This window comes from Sus scrofa, chromosome 2 (genome assembly GCF_054392235.1).
Source record: "Sus scrofa isolate SSC_HxYL_T2T_F1_AM1 chromosome 2, Sscrofa_HxYL_maternal_Yorkshire_Landrace_v2.0, whole genome shotgun sequence".
Lineage (NCBI taxonomy): Eukaryota > Metazoa > Chordata > Mammalia > Artiodactyla > Suidae > Sus > Sus scrofa.
Window position 1 is genome coordinate 148,208,128 of NC_139384.1, and position 17,407 is coordinate 148,225,534.

The 17,407-nt window shown below is 52.5% G+C and overlaps 1 protein-coding gene across 1 annotated transcript in view; it reads right to left on the reverse strand.

Annotated features, from left to right (window-relative positions):
- Positions 1-7,777: 7,777 nt before the first annotated feature.
- NEUROG1 (neurogenin 1) overlaps positions 7,778-17,407 on the reverse strand; it is a 30,071-nt gene continuing 20,441 nt past the window's right edge. The window contains exon 2 of the mRNA XM_085014620.1: positions 7,778-10,471. Within this exon, the coding sequence (XP_084870746.1) occupies positions 7,825-8,565 (741 nt within the window). The 5' untranslated portion in view covers positions 8,566-10,471 and the 3' untranslated portion in view covers positions 7,778-7,824. The remainder of the gene's footprint in view (positions 10,472-17,407) is intronic.

Sequence of the window (17,407 nt, forward strand, 5' to 3'; positions counted from 1 at the left end):
AGTGCATAACCAGCAGTTCTGTCAACCCTGTTCCACACGAGTGAACTCTGAATTCTGGATTTCAAGCATTTGGGTATCACCATTAGACACTGATAGAACTGGCCCATCTTGGTGTCAGTCTTGTCAAGACAGTAAGAAATCTGAAGGAACATCCTGTTGAGTGTGTCCCATGAACACAGGATGGTAATGTGCGGAGAGGTGCCCTCTCTCCATGCATATCTGGGCTCCAACTCCATTGGGCCCACCTGGGAAGTAGACTGATCTGGTGGGAGAATAATGCCTTGGAAGCCCATAGGTTCCTAATCTTGCCATGTGTATTAACCACCTGGGCAGCTTTTTCAAGAACGCACATGCCAGGAGTCTTTCCTCTCAAGGAAAATCTTGGGAGGAAAGACTCAAGCATCTACATATTTTGAAGAAAGCCTTCCTGGATGATTCTTTCGTCCAGGCTCTGGTTACCTCTGGGCTAGTTTGTGGTGGAAACCAAAGCAAGATCGTGGATGGCCCGTGTCCTGAGCAAATGCTTAAACTTCTCCTCTGCATGCGTGCGCGCACATATACCCCTGCCCAGTGCAATCTGACTGCAGGATTTTCACCTTCTTCCTTTGGGAAAAATAGCTGGGACATAATAAAAGACTGGACTAAACCAGCTTATTCTTCTATCTTCAAACCTTCCCAGAAAGACTAAGAGCCACTTGGGTGATTTTCCACTGGAGCTGTGAACTGCCCCCAAAAGAACCTCGCAGATGAAGGATGAGATGCAGGCTCTGTGGGGTACATAGAGGACTCAGGCATGTTTCTTGGGTTTAAGCAGTCCAAGGTCCCTCAGAAACTGACATGACCAGAGTGTGTGCAATGATGTGGTAGGAGCTCAGAGGAGGCTGAGGTGACTAAGTTGTCCTAGGATGTCCTTCACAGAGGAGGTCAGGTTGGAGCTTTGGTTTAAAGGATGAGTGAGAGGCTGAGTAGTCAGATAGGAGACAAGTGGGTAGAAAGCCACACAGCCATAAAAGCTATATTTGGGGAATGAAAAGTTTCTATGGTCCGAGCCTAGGTGACATGGAAGGGTTTGGTGAGTATATAAGCCAAGCCATCTGGATTTAGTTCTAGGGAGAGATGCATGTAGTTATTTTAGTCCAGAGTGTGTTTATCAGTATTCTTGTAGTAGAAGGTTGTGATCCAAGATCTAGTCTAGCTTATGTTTTGGTTCTTCTAGGAGCAGACCTTGAGACAAAGATTTGAGCACACAAAGTTCTTATTTGGAGACAGAAGCTGAAGCAGTGGCCACTTTCTCAGTCATGCTGTCTTTATGCAAAAAGCAGAAACAACCTATACAAGCCCAGTGAAAATTTCTGCTTGTGCCTGTGCTTGTGAGCCTGTCTACTTATGTCCCATTGGCCAAAGCTTGTTGCATGACCAAGCCCAAAGGCAAGTAGGATGGGAAGCTCCATTACTTGTAGGAGAGCATCATGTAAGGAGAGTGAACCAATAATTGCGAACAAAGAGTATAATCTACTGAGCTCACTTGCTGGGTACACAGTATGTATCCAGATTGTGTTGGGGTGAGTTTAACCTCATAGAAACAAGCAGTGTATTATTAAGGGCCAAGTACCTTTCTTTAGACAGAGCAGACATCACATTTGAGTTGACACAGCAGTGGTGTCCTCTGGCCCCCACCTTTTCTTGTACCTCAGTGGCTCGGGACCACCTTGGCTTAAGCTGGACATACGTTTTCCCTCCCTCTCAAGAGCACAGTGGGCTTCACTCGAATAAGAGAGTGACGTCAGTAGGCAACCAGTACTGGCATCTAATCATCGTTTGAAAAGATGGTATAAGCGCAGTCATTTGAAATCCCAGCATCCAGTTTTGGCGTCCTGCCTCCAGGGTTGCCCTGGTCCCAGCCACCAGCCTAGTGGGCAAGCAGGTAAGCTCAGTACCAGAGCCAGGTGTTTGTCTGAGGCCATCTCAGGAAGTGGCAGCTCCTGCCTTCATTGTACTTGGGCTCATTGTTGGTGAATGGGTGATACAGGCTATTGGTGAATGTCGGCCACCAGCTTCGAGGCTCCAGTCTTCACCATTAGGCTCTTTGGTGTGGAACTTGGGAACCTTGGTTCCCTGCTTGGCCTAGGTTGAAGCAACACCCGAAATAATTTTCTAAGGGAGTCTAGGGCTTGGTAAGATGTGTAGGTAACATTTTGGCCAGATGTGAATGGTGAAGAGACTGATTTTTCACAGAACGATGGCATCGGCTCTTAGCCCTGCTGGCCTTGCACGTTGAAGCAATGACACCTTAGGTCCTTTCAACAAGACGGACTCCAAACCCTCTATAGGACTCCTCTCTCTCCGTCAGCAAAAGACACATCTGAGTGACTTATTCCTGCCTCTAGGCATGGCTACGGGATCAGATCATATGACTTGTGCCCGGTGCACAGCCCCCACGGGAGGTGGGAAGATGGAGAGAAGAAACCCCTCGCCCCGCTGTGCGTGCTGGCACAGGGCTGGTACACCAGAGGAGCAGGGGAGCGAGTGCTTCTCCTTATTCAGCCAAAGGCCCCATATGGCAGCTGCAGCTTTGCCTGTAGCTAAGATTAAGCTTACGCCTGGATCAGGCTGGGGCGGCAGAAAGCTAAGCTTGTGGCCCGTGATGCTTTTTGCTTAGCCGTGTTTCATTTTTCATTCCGAGAGAGACAATATAAGCAGCAGCAGACGTGCTGGAGCCAGCCCTTCCAGGTTCGAATCCCACCTTCACGGCTTACTAGCTGTGTGGTCTTAGGAAAGTCATTTGACCTCTCTGCGTTTCAGTTTCCTCATCTGTAAAATGGAGATAAGGATATCATCAGCCTTCTGGGTTGTGGACATTAAATGAATTAATATGTGTAGTGTGTTTAGGGAGAGCGGAGAACACAGGCACGTGCTAGGTAAGAGTTAGCCGGTATGATGGCGTTGATAATGGTGACATCATGTGTCCTTTGTCCCTACCCCCGCTAGAAGTTTTCTCTTGAGACATTTCTCTTAGGCCCTGAGGCCAGAAAAAGCTATAGTCATCTTGAGTGGCAACCTGTCTTTATCTTATGGACACTGCACTCGTTTCCATCTTTGCTTTGGGTGCTAAAATGAACAGTTTCAGGCAAAACTGACCACTTGTAGAAGACTTGTAGGGAAGGGTTCTGTGTGCTCAGTGTTCCTGACCCAAATCCTTGAAGTTTTCCTTAATTTCCCTCTTTTGCCCCTGAAAATAAATTCTATTGTTTCCTTTTTCTTTTTTTTTTTCTTTTTCTTTTTTTGTCTTTTGTCCTTTTAGGGCCATGCCAGAGGCATATGGAGGTTCCCATGCTCAGGGTCTAATTGGAGCTGTAGCCTCTGGCCAACACCACAGCCATAGCAATGCCAGATCCAGGCCACGTCTTTGACTTATACCACAGCTCACGGCAATGCTGGATCCTTAACCCACTGAGCGAGGCCAGGGATCGAACCCGCAACCTCATGGTTTCTAATCAGATTCGTTTCTGCTGCGCCACGACAGGAACTCCTATTGTTTCCCTTTTCAAAAGTTGTCCTTCTCCTGACCACTCTTAACCCCTGCTAGCACAGTAAGCCTGTCTTTCAGGACTATTCACAGGACAGTGTGCAGATACTTAGTTCCTAGGGGTCTCTGCTCCCGCACTGGCCCCTAAGCCCTGCTATCCTTGTAACAACCGGTGTGGCCTCTACGAATATAAGTCAATTCACAACACTCTTCTTTCAACCCTTCAACTGCTTTGAGGGAAAAAAATCCCGATTTGCACTGCCCGCATCTGTCTCCAGCCTTGCCCCCTCATGCCCTCTGCTCCAGTATGTCAGCCTCCTTATTCTTCTCCCACAAGGTGCATGGCAGGGCTTTCCCCTCGAGGTCCTTCTCCTTGGGCTGCTTCCCTCCAGATACTGCCAAGGCTCGCTCCTTCCCTCCGCATCTCAGCCTCTGCCCCAATGTTGCTGCATCAGAAGCCCTTCCCTGGTCGTCTTTTCTAAAAGAGCAGCCTCCCATCCATGCTGGCATTCCATCTCTTTCTCTCTAGTTTTTTTTTTTTTTTTTTTTTTGCTTTTTAGAGCCGCACCCGCGGCATGTGGAGGTTCGCAGGCTAGGGGTCGAATCAGAGCTGCAGCTGCCAGCCTACACCACAGCCACAGCAATGCCAGATCCTTAGCCCACTGAGTGAGGCCAGGGATTGAACCTGCGTCCTCATGGATGCTAGTTGAGTTTGTTAACTGCTGAGCCATGAAGGAAACTCCTGGCATTCCGTCTTCGTCTACACTTACCGCCATCTGTCATACGTTGATTTGGGGCGAGGGCTTTGTCTTGGTCAGTTCAGTGCCTAGAATGGTGCTCAGCACACAGCAGGGCGTGTGAGTCAGTAAAGAAACAAGAGGCTGAGTGACATGCTTCCTTTAGCTCTGTCATCCCCATCTCCCCTGACCTGGTTTCTCCAAGACTTGGAAACAGAGTGTAAAAATACACATGTGTTACCATGTCACAGAAGCAAATAGACAGAGTCAGGTAGGGGAGAAATAAGTTTTTCTAAATGTTCTATGCTCTGTAATTGATTAGAATACTCTAGTAACCCCAGCCTGCCTTCACGGAGCCAGTGAGCTGGGGATGAGCAATTAGTTTCTTTTTCTTTTTTTGTCTTTTTGTCTTTTTTAGGGGCACACCTGCAGCATACCGAGGTTCCCAGGCTAGGGGTCAAATCAGAACTATAGCTGCTGGCGTACACTAGAGCCACAGCAATGCCAGATCGGAGCCACATTTTCAACTTAGAGCATAGCTTGTGGCAACACCGAATCCTCAAACTGAGAAAGCCCAAGGATCAAACCTGTATCGTCATGGATACTAGTTGGGTTCGTGAACCACTGAGCCTTGAAGGAAACACCAGGTTTTTTTTTTTTTTTTTTTTTTTGGCCGCGCCATGGCATATGAAGTTCCCAGGGATCAAATCTGAGTCACAGTTGCTTTGTGACCTATGCCACACTGCCAGATCCTTTAACCCACTGTGCTGGGCTGGGAATCGAACCTATGTCATGGCTCTGCAGAGACACCCCTGGTCCCATTGTGCCACAGAGGGAACCCCGGGATAAGCATTTTCAATCAGCTTCCTTCTTTCTCTTATTCCCGGGGCTACAAAGGCTGCCTAGAGATTTGCTTCCATGGAAGAATGGACAGTGTTAACTGGCGGGGTGGAGACTCACCCCAGAAATTGACATTAAAGATGTTTCTTTAGGTGGAAGGTGCTCTGGGCTCTGTACCTGGAGTTGTGAGCCTGTTTTGGTAACAGAGTTGGGAGTGTGGTTTGCTGCAGTCCTGCGGGTAGTGGCATTTTCTATTTGCAGTGCTGGCTTGAGGCAGCTGTAGGAGACAAAGCTCCTGCTGCCGCCCTTGGCTCCAGGACGCATGCGGTGTGCTGGATGTTTGTTTGCTAGTAGTCTCCCCACAAGCTTTGGGACATGGATGTGCATTAGCTGTTCTCTTTCTCTGGCCCAGACACGTGCACCTACACCATGAGCTGTGTCCATAGGGGACCTGCTTTCTCACAGACCCCACCCGAGCCCCTCAGAAGGCTGGTGGGAGGCACTTCAGAGCATCCTATGCATGGGAGAGCAGAGAAGCTGATGCAGATCGCTTGTGTCTTTTGCTCTCGGAAAATGCAAAGCTGGGAGAGCGAATTAATTCTGAGACAGACAATGGAGCAGGGCCCCGTAGGGTCATTCAGGAGACAAGTTGTTTCCTTGGAGTTTTTAGCAGAAGCAACTCTGTTCTGAGCCCTCACAACTTCCGAAGACGTTCCTGGAAGTCTCTTTGTCTCTGTTCTGAAGATAGTTAGAGAAAGCTTCCAACTTCTGGAAGGGAGTCTTTTTATCTGAAAGGGAGCTCCTTGACCATGGCTGGACTTGGCAGTGACTCCTGGGGGGCACCCAGCATCTGGCGCAGAGGATTCGGCTTATCTCAGGGCATGCGTATGAGGAGGAAAAAGGCTTCCGCAGGAGAAGATGCTACCAGGGGCCCTACTGCTGGGCCTCTGCTTCTATTCACCTCCTAAACAGATAGGATTTCTCTAACACTGTACAATACCATTTTCCTAACCCCCTTTCTGCCTCCTTCCACTAAATGACCATATTCATGAAAAGAGGAAACCCAATGGGAAAAAAAAAATGGGTCTTAATGTGGGGTCACTTATGAGCTGGGGGAACAGGTAGCAACTGCATTATAGGAACTATCTCTTATAATTATCCACTTTTCGAGATTTCACACAAACGCCGCTGCTGGCCAGTGCTGTTAGCCGATTGTCGGACAGCAGACAAACACTCTGCCGCCAGAAAATTCCCCACTGAGTTTGGGCGGCCGATTTCTCTGGCAGCAAATGAAAGCTTTGGCTCTTGCCCCTGGTTCGCTGAGCAAACCAGGACTGAGTCCCCACCCCATGTCCCCCTCTGTGGATCTCGTGGGCACGGTGTGTTGTGGGGTGGGGGGCGGGGGGAGTGTGGGAGAAGTGCAGACACCCTGACTCCCAATTTTGGCAGCCTCACAGCCATCCAGGGACACCACACCGGCACCTCCCCATCAGGGCGATCCCAGTTTCATGGAACAGTTCGGAGGCATTGTTTACAAATCAATTTCCCCCTCTAAATAGGCTGTTCTAGGCGCGGACCCTTCTGCTTGCTCAGCCTGGGCCCACCTGTCACTGGGACTTGTAGCCAGTGGTCACACTATTGATCTTTTTAATCCCCTCTCTTTGAAACACAGAGCCAGCTGATGTGGAGTTTCTCAAAAGAAAGACTCTCCCACCGCCCCACCTCTACAGGTAGCTGCATATCCGGGGCTAATTCCCCACTAAAAAGTCCTAATTGGCTTATGGGGAGCCTGAAAGGTCTCCCTTGCATTGACAAGGCCCAAGGAAATGATAGATCTCAAATGCCCTGGTCTGTTTTGATCCAGTTCTGGGTGGAAGTCAGGGGCATTTTATTTTCTGATTATTTTTGAAACAGGACTGGAGGTTTGAAGGTGGTTGCGGATAGTGTTTCACTTTAGGGGGTGAGCAGCCAGGGGAAAGGAAGAAAAGCCCCAGAGACACCAACCGTAAGCAAGAAACTTGGTGACTTCTTATCTTTTTTATTCGGATTTATTTACATGAAACATCTGCAGTACAAAAATGTAAACTTTGATAGCTCATAATAATAGAATAAACTCTTTATGTACAAAAATACATTTTCATATGAATGAAGCATCTTGAATAAATTAAAGTACTCTCCAGCCCGGTGCCTGAATAGCTACGCAAGAGTCTGGGGTTCTTCCTCCAGCAAGCCTGCAGTGGTGGGGGTCGGGATCCATAATGCATGAAGCCCACTCCTTGTCTCTCCTTTTTAAGCCTTTTCATGGTATTGTCAGCCGGCTCAAACCGAATTTTCATGCTCATTTTTCTTCATTAGAGTTCTACAAATTGTAAAATTGACTTTTCACCTCGACTTCAGGGGCTGATCTGTCCCTTTTCTAAATCACACTGAAGTGGTGGCTGGGGTCAGCTCTGAGCCCGCCACAAAGGAGGTTTTGTGGAGTTCCGAAAGTGCAAAAGGATAGGCCGTCTAGGGGCGGGCAGGAGGGGCCCCGGGCGGAGGGCTGGAGAAGCGGACCAAGGGGTAGCCCCTGCGAGGGTGCAGCGACCTGACAAGCGGCTCAGGTATCCCCTGTCCCCTTAAAGCTCCCGTTTCCTCCCTCCGCCTGGACAGGGACCCCGAGGCCACAGCTGGGCCCCCATCTATTGGGGAGCGGGAAAGTAACGGTATTCAAAAGCGGCCCTAGTGGTAATGGATGAAACAGGGCGTCGTGTGGAGCAAGTCTTTGGGCAGGCCTGGAAAGGAGAAAAGGGGGTCGCCGGGGCCATAGGTGAAGTCTTCGGACGCCGCGGGGCTACTGGGGTCAGAGAGTGGCGAGGCGGCAGCGGCGCAGGGGGAGGCGGCGGCGCCGGAGCCCCAGGACTCCGCGTCGCTGGAGGGGCTCGGGGGCCCCGGGAGACAGGGGGCGCACTGAGGCGGCAGGAGGCGCTCCCGGGCACCGCCCCCGCTCAGTCCCTGGTCGGCCAGGCGCAGAGTCTCGGCCAGAGCCCAGATGTAGTTGTAGGCGAAGCGCAGCGTCTCGATCTTGGTGAGCTTGGTGTCGTCTGGGAAGGAGGGGAGCACGCTGCGCAGCGCGTCCAGCGCCGCGTTCAGGTTGTGCATGCGGTTGCGCTCGCGGTCGTTGGCCTTGACGCGCCGGCTCCTGCGCAGCGAGTGCAGCAGCGCCTCTGAGCGCACCCGTGCGCGGCCCCTGCGCCGCCGCCTCTCCTGCTCATCGTCCTGGGCCCGAGGAGTGTCTGATGTGACCGGAATCCCGGGTGCGCCCCTGCGGGCCGGCACAGGCGGCCCCGAGGCGGACGCGGAGGGCTGGAGCCTGGCACCGTCCTCCTCGTCGGTGAGGAAGCCGGACAGGTCGCTGGTGCTGCTGCCGCCGCTGCTGGCACAGTCGAGGTCCGAGATGCAGGTCTCCAGAGGGGCTGGCATCGCGGCGTTGTGCAAGACCGACAGACAGATAAGAGGGCACTTAGGGGGCAGGAGCCAGGGCCGAGGGCAGGGCCGCCGGGGCGCACTTACGTTCCGAACGGCCTGGGCCTACTCTGTGCCCCTGCAGGCGCCGAGGCCTGGAAGGGCTCAGCGGCGCACCGGGAACTTGGCCTCAGCTTCTTTCCGTCAGGGGCCACGCTCCCGCCGGTCTCCCGAGTGATCTCGCCAGCGATCAGATCAGCTCGTGTGAGTACCGAGAGTGGCACACGACCGGCCTCAGGACCCCTTAAGTATTAGGCGCAACAATGGGCGCCCCCCTCCCTAGCCACCTCCGCCCCCGAGGCAGCCCCAGTGAATAGAGCCTGGCGGCAGGTCAGCCCCGTGCGGCGCCCGGGTATTTGCATAATTTATGCTCGCGGGGGGCCACCCCGCCCCTCCCCCCGCCCGGAGCGTGCCCGTAATTACCGCGGGCCAATCGGCGGCGTTGCGCAGCCCGGAGCGGTCTCCGGGCTAAACCTGCCAGGGCATCTCCAGGCTGTGAAACGGGGGCGGGGGCCGCGGGCGATTAGCGGCCCAGGCACGCTCCTCCGGGGCGGGCCGGGTGCCCCTCGCTGGGGTGGGATGCGGAGGCGGAGCACTGGCCGGAAAGTGTGAGCTGGACAGCGAGTCCTGGAAACCTGGAGCCTCCGGGAGCCTGGGTTCCCTCCCTGCTCCAGCTGCTGAGAGGCTGCGCGACTTTGGGCTAGTGGTTTGACTTCAGTTTTCTCATCTGTAGAATGGGGCACAAGTCTACCCTGTAGAGCGTAAGGTGAGATGATGTGCCTGAGACCCTTGACAAGGCACTTTGAGTAACCGAGGGCCTGATGAACCATCGGCAGCCAGATGCAGCGCCCTGGGAACCCAGGAAAAAACCCTCTTTACAAAGATCGGAGAGTAACCAGGTGAGGCCCAAAGGGCAGAGAGCAGAGCTAGGCGTCCCTGACCTGCCCAGATTGGTGAAGAAATGAGGGAATGGGTCTGCGGACCTTCACCTTGGGCCACGAGGGGGGCGTGCGTGGGGAAGCAGAAAGTAAAGGAATAGATTCCCAAGTTGGGTAGAGCTTTGGCCGAAGCCCCCTAACCCTCCGGCCCCCCTCTACCCTCCAGCACTGTCCCAAGACTGTTCAAGTAACAGGGGCAAATGAAATCCCCTCCCTCCCTGAGGCTTTGCCTTTGCTCCCGTTGTACCCCTGTTGGTGCTGCGCCTTTGCCAGCGATGCTTGTAGCCTCCGAGGTCCCCTCAGGTTCCAGAGTCTCCGAAGCTTTCTTGGCCCTGGAGAGAGGGTAGCAAACACGCCTCTGTTGACACTCTCCCCACCCCCTGCTTCCCCTTCGTGATGTAAAGCCCAGTCCCAGTGGAAGGTTCCCACCCACCTGTCAGAGAGGCTTCTTTGGGGTCCCCTAGGCTCACTCTGGAGCAGTAGAGACCCAGACACACCCCACTCTGTGCTCAGGGGAAAACAGCCACTACAGAACAGCACCAGATTATGGGGGTGTGAGGTTAAAAACAAAACCAACACCTTTCAGCATCTTTCAGCCTCCTTCCCATGATGCTTCAGTGGTGGCCTCAGGCCTGGTGCCTGACCTGCTGTCCTCAGAGCCGACTCTGCTTGGGACATTGTCCTCTTCTGCTTGGATGCTGTCTGGAGGCAGAGTCCTTCCTGGCTGGCTGACCAGTGCTTGTCTCCTGGCTCAGTAGATGGGGCTCAGTCCTCCCTTCCTCCTTCTGCTCCCCACATGTACTCCCAGCCCAGGGGGGGGAAGCCTGGATGTGGTCACATACCAGGGCTCCAACTAACAGGTCTGCCAGAAGTCTCGGAAGTGACTTTATTTATTTATTTATTTTTTTGTGGCATTTCTTGGGTTGCTCCCGCAGCATATGGAGGTTCCCAGGCTAGGGGTCGAATCGGAGCCATAGCCGCTGGCCTTCGCCAGAGCCACAGCAACGCAGGATCCAAGCCATGTCTGCAACCTACACCACAGCTCACGGCAATGCTGGATCCTTAACCCACTGAGCAAGGCCAGGGATCAAACCTGCAACCTTATGGTTCCTAGTCGGATTCGTTAACCACTGCGCCATGATGGGAACTCCTCGGAAGTGACTTTAATCAGCTTTGGCAAGACAGGGAAACTGGTAGGTAATACTGGGCATCTCAAGAAGCCCAAGGGCCACTGGCATTTGTTGTGCACCTGCCAGAGCCGGGACCTCACTCTGCTTCTTACCTTGTTTCTCTCTCCCTGCGTCCGCATCCCCATGGCCCCTGCATGTTCCACCAGCCTCCGCTCAATAACACCTCTGGATCCTGGTAGCATTTCCTCCCTCCCTCCATCCCTTTCTTATCCATTTTGGCTGCCCTGCAGCATATGGAGTTCCCTGGCCGGGATCAGATCTGAGCAGCGAGGCCAGATCCTTAACCCGCTGTCCTGGTCTGGGGATTGAACCCTCGTCCCAGCGTTCCCAAGACGCTACCAATCCCGTTGCGCCACAAGGAGAACTCCTGTATCATTTTCTTGAGACTGCTGTAATAAATTCCCGCAAACTAGGGGTCTTAAAAGCACAGATATTCTCTCACAGTTGAGGAGGCCAGAGGTCAGAAATGAAGGCATCAGCAGGGTTGACTCTGTGTGTGTGTGTGTGTGTGTGTGTGTGTTTGGCTCTGAGGGAAAGTCCATTCAATGCCTCTTGTATCTTCTGGGGGTTCTTGGCAACTGGCTGCACAACTTCATTCTCTGCATATTTCTGCTCTGTCTTCCTTTTTGCCTCTTGTAAGCTCACTTGTCATTGGATTGAGGGCTCACCTCTCTCCAGGATGATTTCATCTTGAAATCCTTTCCTTCATCCAGCTTCAAGGACCTTTATGCCAAATAAGTTCACGTTCTTGGGTTCCAGGTGGACATATCTTTTGGGGAGCCAGTCTTCCACATATGACAGCTTCTTTTCCACCTTTCTGGAAGAGAGATTGTTTGGTCAAGGGAACAGAGGCATCGGAGCGTCTACTTGTCATTTCTTGTCTGTCTTGCACCTGAAGAGCCTTCCTTCTGAGGACTTTGAATGTGTGAACAGCCCTCTCTCCCCATTCTTGGCATTTGGTATGTGGCCATGTGACTTAAGTGGTTAAATGCATGTCCACTTGGAACTTAGGCTCTGAGCTGGTGTCAGTTCCGAATACACTTGTGTTGTGGAAGCAACCTGGGAGGCAGTGGCTCCTGGTGGCACTGGTAGCCAGGAGCCAGGGGTATCCTGACCTAGCTCTTCCCTGGGCCTGCCTTCAGCTGTGGTCCTGTGCCATCCTACCCACCCCCTGCCCCCATGTTCTAAGCCTGGTTCTCCAACCTTCCCTTTGCTGGCACTGGCACCCCCCTAGTAGACCTTTTAAATAAGGCACCACATTGAACGCAACGGATGCCGAAGCATAGAGATGGAGGCAACCCATAAAATGTATTGCTTACTGATTCTAGGCCAAGCGCTGTGCTAGACCCTGGGGTAACATGGACGAAGACTTGGTTGGTGGGCACCGTGGGTGCTGAGCCTCGTCAGCCTAGGGTTCAAGGTTGTCAGAACCCTTGGAGTCTGTTCATCATTCCCTGCACCTCATCCGTGGGAAATGGGGGCAGCAGATGCGGAGGTCTTTTCTCCAGCTCTCCAGGACCAGACTCAGGAGTCTTTGCAGCCCCCATTCAGGATTTTGGATCACAATCAATCAGTAAATACACAGTGAGCACCTACTACATGCCACCTGGTGCCAGGTGCTCCGTGGAGAGTCAGGGAGCCCTACAGTCTTGGGGCAGGAAAGATGTGGCCACAGAAAGGTGACCTGCCACTGGTGGAAAGAAGTTCCCCCTAAGGGGACCGATCTGAAGAGCATCGTGTGCCCTCTAACGGGAAAGGGGGTGGTCAGGGAAGGCTTCCTGGCAGAGGGGGACCTGAGACGTCCTTGAGGGGTAGATGCGAAGTAAACGGACAATTTAGGCAGAAGGCAGGGGTAGGGGTGCCTGTGACAGCCAGTCTGGATGGGGCTTCTGTGGGGGCCTAACAGGAAGAGGGTAGCGGCAGTTGTAATGGGCCTTGAATGGCCATGGGGGCTTTTTCTTCTTTCTCTCTGTCTCCTCCTCCTGCTGCTCTTTCTGAGCAGGGTTGTCAAAATTGTTCCAGTGGTTGGCTTCACAAGGGCATCCAGGACAAGTGGGGGCTAAAATCTAGCCTCTCAGAGTTCCCCGGTGGCTCAGCAGGTTAAGAATCTGGCATCACTGCATAGCTCGGATCATTGCTGTGGTACTGGGTTTGAACCCTGGCCTGGGCAAGGCCAAAAAAACAAAAATAAAATCTAGCTCTCTACCACCTGCCAACCCATGCACCCTGATGTGCGACTGCATCTGCCTAAGACGTGTGCTTTGCACACATGTGCCCAGAGGTACCTTAGGAGCTAGCAGTGGCTCTGAGCTCTCTCCTGCCTTCAGCCCCTTCCTCTGCTGGAGCCTTACTGACTGGAGCAGGCAGGCATCTTAGCCTTGCCCTGCCTGCTCCTGGCTGGGGCAGTGCATGTGGCCGCTCCTCTCCGGACATGAGTGCCTGACCCCTGTGCTCTGAATGAAGGCATCTGAGACTCGGGGGCCCTTCCTACAACGGACCCTCTGAGTTGGAGCTGAGCCCTGGGAAAATGAAAATGAGATGGTGGCTTAGGCTCAGACCTGTCGTCTCTGAGGCTCAGAGCTTTTTCTCTTTGAGAGAAAACAGCCAGGCCTCTTCCAGGAGGGCACATATCGTTGTTGTAGGACATAAAAATTTCTCCCACTGCAGCTCCCCACCCCCCGCCGCCCCCGCCCCAATCCCTTGAAGCCTAGTGTAGGATGCATCTGTGGAAGCCCTCTTTCCCAGAACACAATAGGATGTGACGTGGGCATGTAATAGATCCAACCGCAGCAGATGCCGAGGTGGCAAGGGCTGAGCCAGGTGTGCTGGCTGAGTGATGTGTGGTCCATCCAGCTGCCGATGTGTGGGGGGGTAAGGGGCAGAGGTGGGGAGTACAGATGTTCCAAGGGTCTGGATTCAGCCAGAGTTACTGCCATTGTGGTCACCTGAAGTGGCAGTAATGATGCCCCCCCCCCCCCTGCCCGCCAGATGCCAAGAATCAGGATCTCTGGTAATCTGGACCACATCCTAAAGTAGTAGCTGACTGATACCTCGAGCCTCTGTTTGCCCCCCATACCGGAATCCATATCTTGCTTTCGGGTCACCCTCCTCTCCTGTGCTTGCCTAAGCCCTTCAGGCTGATTGCAAGTGCTCCCGTGTCAGCCAGAGGAGCTCCAAGTGCTGCCAAGCCCGGGGCTCCTCCTGTGGCTTTGCCTTCCTGCCTGACAACAGGGGACTGAGGGGAGGGGAGGACCCTGGAAAGGCGTGCAGGGGTACACCAGAAGGGGCACACCTGTTCAGGGAGCCTCTGGAGATCTAACTCAAGATCACTTGTGGAAGCAGCAGAGAGGTGATTTCAGTTACTTATTCAAGGACTTTTCGGAGTCAACATACAGATGAAGGAAAAGCTTTCTGCCGAGATGGGAGAGAGAGGCACTCAGGGTTGAGTGAGTCATCCGATGCTTCCAGAGTCTTTGAGATTCTTGGTATATGTATGTTTTTAGGTGGCGAAAGGCCAGGAGTTCCCGACGCAGATCAGTGGAAACGAATCTGACCAGTATGCATGAAGATGCAGGTTCGATCCCTGGCCCCACTCAATGTGTTAAGGATCCGGTGTGGCCATGAGCTGTGGTGTAGGCCACAGATGTGGCTCGGATCTGGAGTGGCTGTGGCTGTGGCATAGGCCAGAGGCTATAGCTCTGATTTGACCCCTTCCCTGGGAACCTCCATATGCCATGGGTACGGCCCTTAAAAAGACCGAAAGAAAAAAAAAAGAAAGGCCAAAAGAGGAGAAAATAGTGGCAAGTCATAAATGTTTACATGTAATAGATTAATGTGCTCAGTACATAAAAATACAAAGCAGTCCATGCTGTTCCCAAGACAATTTCTGGATTGTAAGTGAACATCAAATTATAGTGCCTCTAGGCGTGAAAATTCAGGCATGGATCAGATTTAAATTAGCCATTGCCCGTCTTCTTCCCCAGCTCATCCGTGCCTCAGTGGCCACATGTACACTTCGCTTGGAGTTAGTACCCACAGCTCTCAGGCCCTTTTGAGGACGTGAGTCGGAGCCACATGGCCCCCTTGCCATCCTCCCTTTGAGTTGTCATAAACACATAAGCCCAGGGGCGAGTAAACTCTCTGTTGCGATGCTGTAACAGGAATCAGGCTGAGGGCGAGTGTCCTGTAGTTACAAGTGCTGGGGTGGTAATCTGCCTTTGCTGGAGGCAGGAAGGACGCCATGACATTTCATGCCCCCCCCCCTTTTCTTTTTAGGGCCACACCCAAGGCATAGGGAGGTTCCCAGGCTAGGGGTCACATTGGAGCTGCAGCCAGCGGCCTACGCCACAGCCACAGCCACACCAGATCCGAGCTGTATCTGCAACCTATACCATAGTTCACGGCAACACCGGATCCTTAACCCGGAGACTGAACCTGTGTCCTCATGGATACTAGTCAGATAAGTCGGACTGGTTTCTGCTAAGCCACAATGGGAACTCCCCCCACCCCCCAACTGTTTTCTCTAAGACGGGTCATTCCCATCCACTGCACTTGGTTAGACAGCATGTTAAGAGCGCTGTGGCACCTACCTGCATCTGAATGTTGCGAGGTTACAGGCAAAGTTCTTTTGTCACAGGGCGCCTGAGCTGGCAGAGCCAGCTTACCACTCGAGAGGTGGATGCTGGCACCTCACTAAACCACCCATCTGTCTGAGTTTGGGCATGGGCCGTGCATGGCCGTGCGTTCCTTAGGCCCCGTGGCAGTGCCCATGTTCACAGGGGCAGCCTTGATGGGAATCTTTCACAAAGTAAAGCTGTGCAGAGGGCCCACCGTTTCTAAACAAAATGGCTCAATTTCCACCATTCTCTGCTTTCTGGAGCTACCTGGGGGGAGGGACGGCATTGGTTTCGTGGGTGGCATTTTGGAATGAAAACGTCCAAGTCTTTTTAGAAAAAAGGAAGAAAAGGTGCAGCTCCTTGAGAGAGGACGGGATGAGGGATGGCGTGGGCCCCAGAGTTGCGCAGTGCCCCTTCCAGGCGGTTAAATACACCCGCAGAGATGCGTTTCCATCTGAGAGAAGCAGGGTGGGGTGGGGGGAGTGGAAAGGAGAAACAATTCCCTATTTTCTTTGCTGATGACCCATGACAGTTGTGGAAGGGGGGGGCGGGAGGGGGGGGACAAGGCAGGAGGGGGGAAACAGAGGGGTCTTTCAGTGACAGAGCAAGGAAAATGGCAAATTATCCATGGTTTCCAGAAATCCGTGGAGGCCCCCTCGGCTCCTGCCCTGCTAAATACAGTGCCGGCTGTATGCGTCTCCCACCTCAGAGATGTCTGCTTGAATAGTCTTGGGCATTGTGCACTGATGTGTTTGGTTGCGTCCAATTTGCCTACATGTGGGGTGAGTCTTGGCCTCCAGGCAAAGTCCTGGTGCAAATCTACTTCATTCTAGTGCCCAGAAGAAATGCCCTCCAAAGATACACTGGGAAGAAACGCCTTCCAAAGATACACTGGCCAACTCTGTAGCCCCGTAAATTCTTTCCACAAGAAGCTTTCCAATTTCAATGGGGTGAGTCCTCCAGCCTGTGTGGGGGTGGGGTGGGGGCAGGGGGACAACACGGGCCTTGGGGTGGCCCCAGGTTTGAAGTGTGTTTTTAGTTAGGGCCAGTCTTGGGTGAAACAATGCCCTTTTTGTGCCCAACCTAGAGTGGGGAAGGCGGAGGGGGTGTGCACCCTTGTGCAGGGAGGGGCCGCAAGGGTTCGGGCCCTGAAATGAAGAGGGACAGGCAGAAGGTGCTCGCCCCCACCACCCCCCCTCAGCTCTGAGGCCTGCGGTCCTTTTCACATCATCTGCTTGGGGCTACCCATCAGCCCAGAACCTCCTTCAAAGCCTCTGGGTTTTGCTTTTGTAGATTTCTTGAAGTCAAATCTTCTGGGCTCAGATAAACAAACACACACACCCCATAGCCCCTGCTGTCCCCATCGCTTGATTTAGCTCCCCAAATCCAGGCTGCACCTGCCACAGGATATTACTAAAGCCAGAGTTAATTTTGCTGAGCAGTTTCATTTTTGTCCGCTTCATGATTTTGAAGAGTAGAGGTGAAAAGCACCCCCCACCCCGCCCCACCAAGACGCTTGGGAGTCAAGTGTGGGAAAACTGTGTGATGTGTTGAGTGTGTTTTCTTCCGAGTGTACAAAAGACATCGCAGTGAAATTCATTCTAATGGAATTTACCCCTCAGTTTTTCAAGAGAGAATTCAGAGATCAGCACAGAGAACGGAGAAGCACTTGGCGTGTTTGCCTTTTGCCTTTCTCTACCTTGACGCTCAGTGACATAAAGTCATGTTGGGTTCGAACACAAATGCATTTTGTTTGTAGTAATTAAAATGTTTTAATGAGACAACCATAAAATCCACCATTAATTATTTTATTTCAAACACTTCTGCCTTCTTTTGAACCAGGTCTATTTAGAAATAGTTTAGAGAGTAGCCTGCCGTTTTATTCTTTCCTCCGCATTATACACAGGAGTGGAGAAGTCATTTATAAATAATTACACAATGTTTTGGGTCTTTGGGCTTGTATAATATATCAAAGCGATTAGTACACTTATTGTTCCATTGTAAATGCTTTTTTTCTCCTTTCAGTTTCACTTGCCTTGTCTTCTAGCTAAACCTT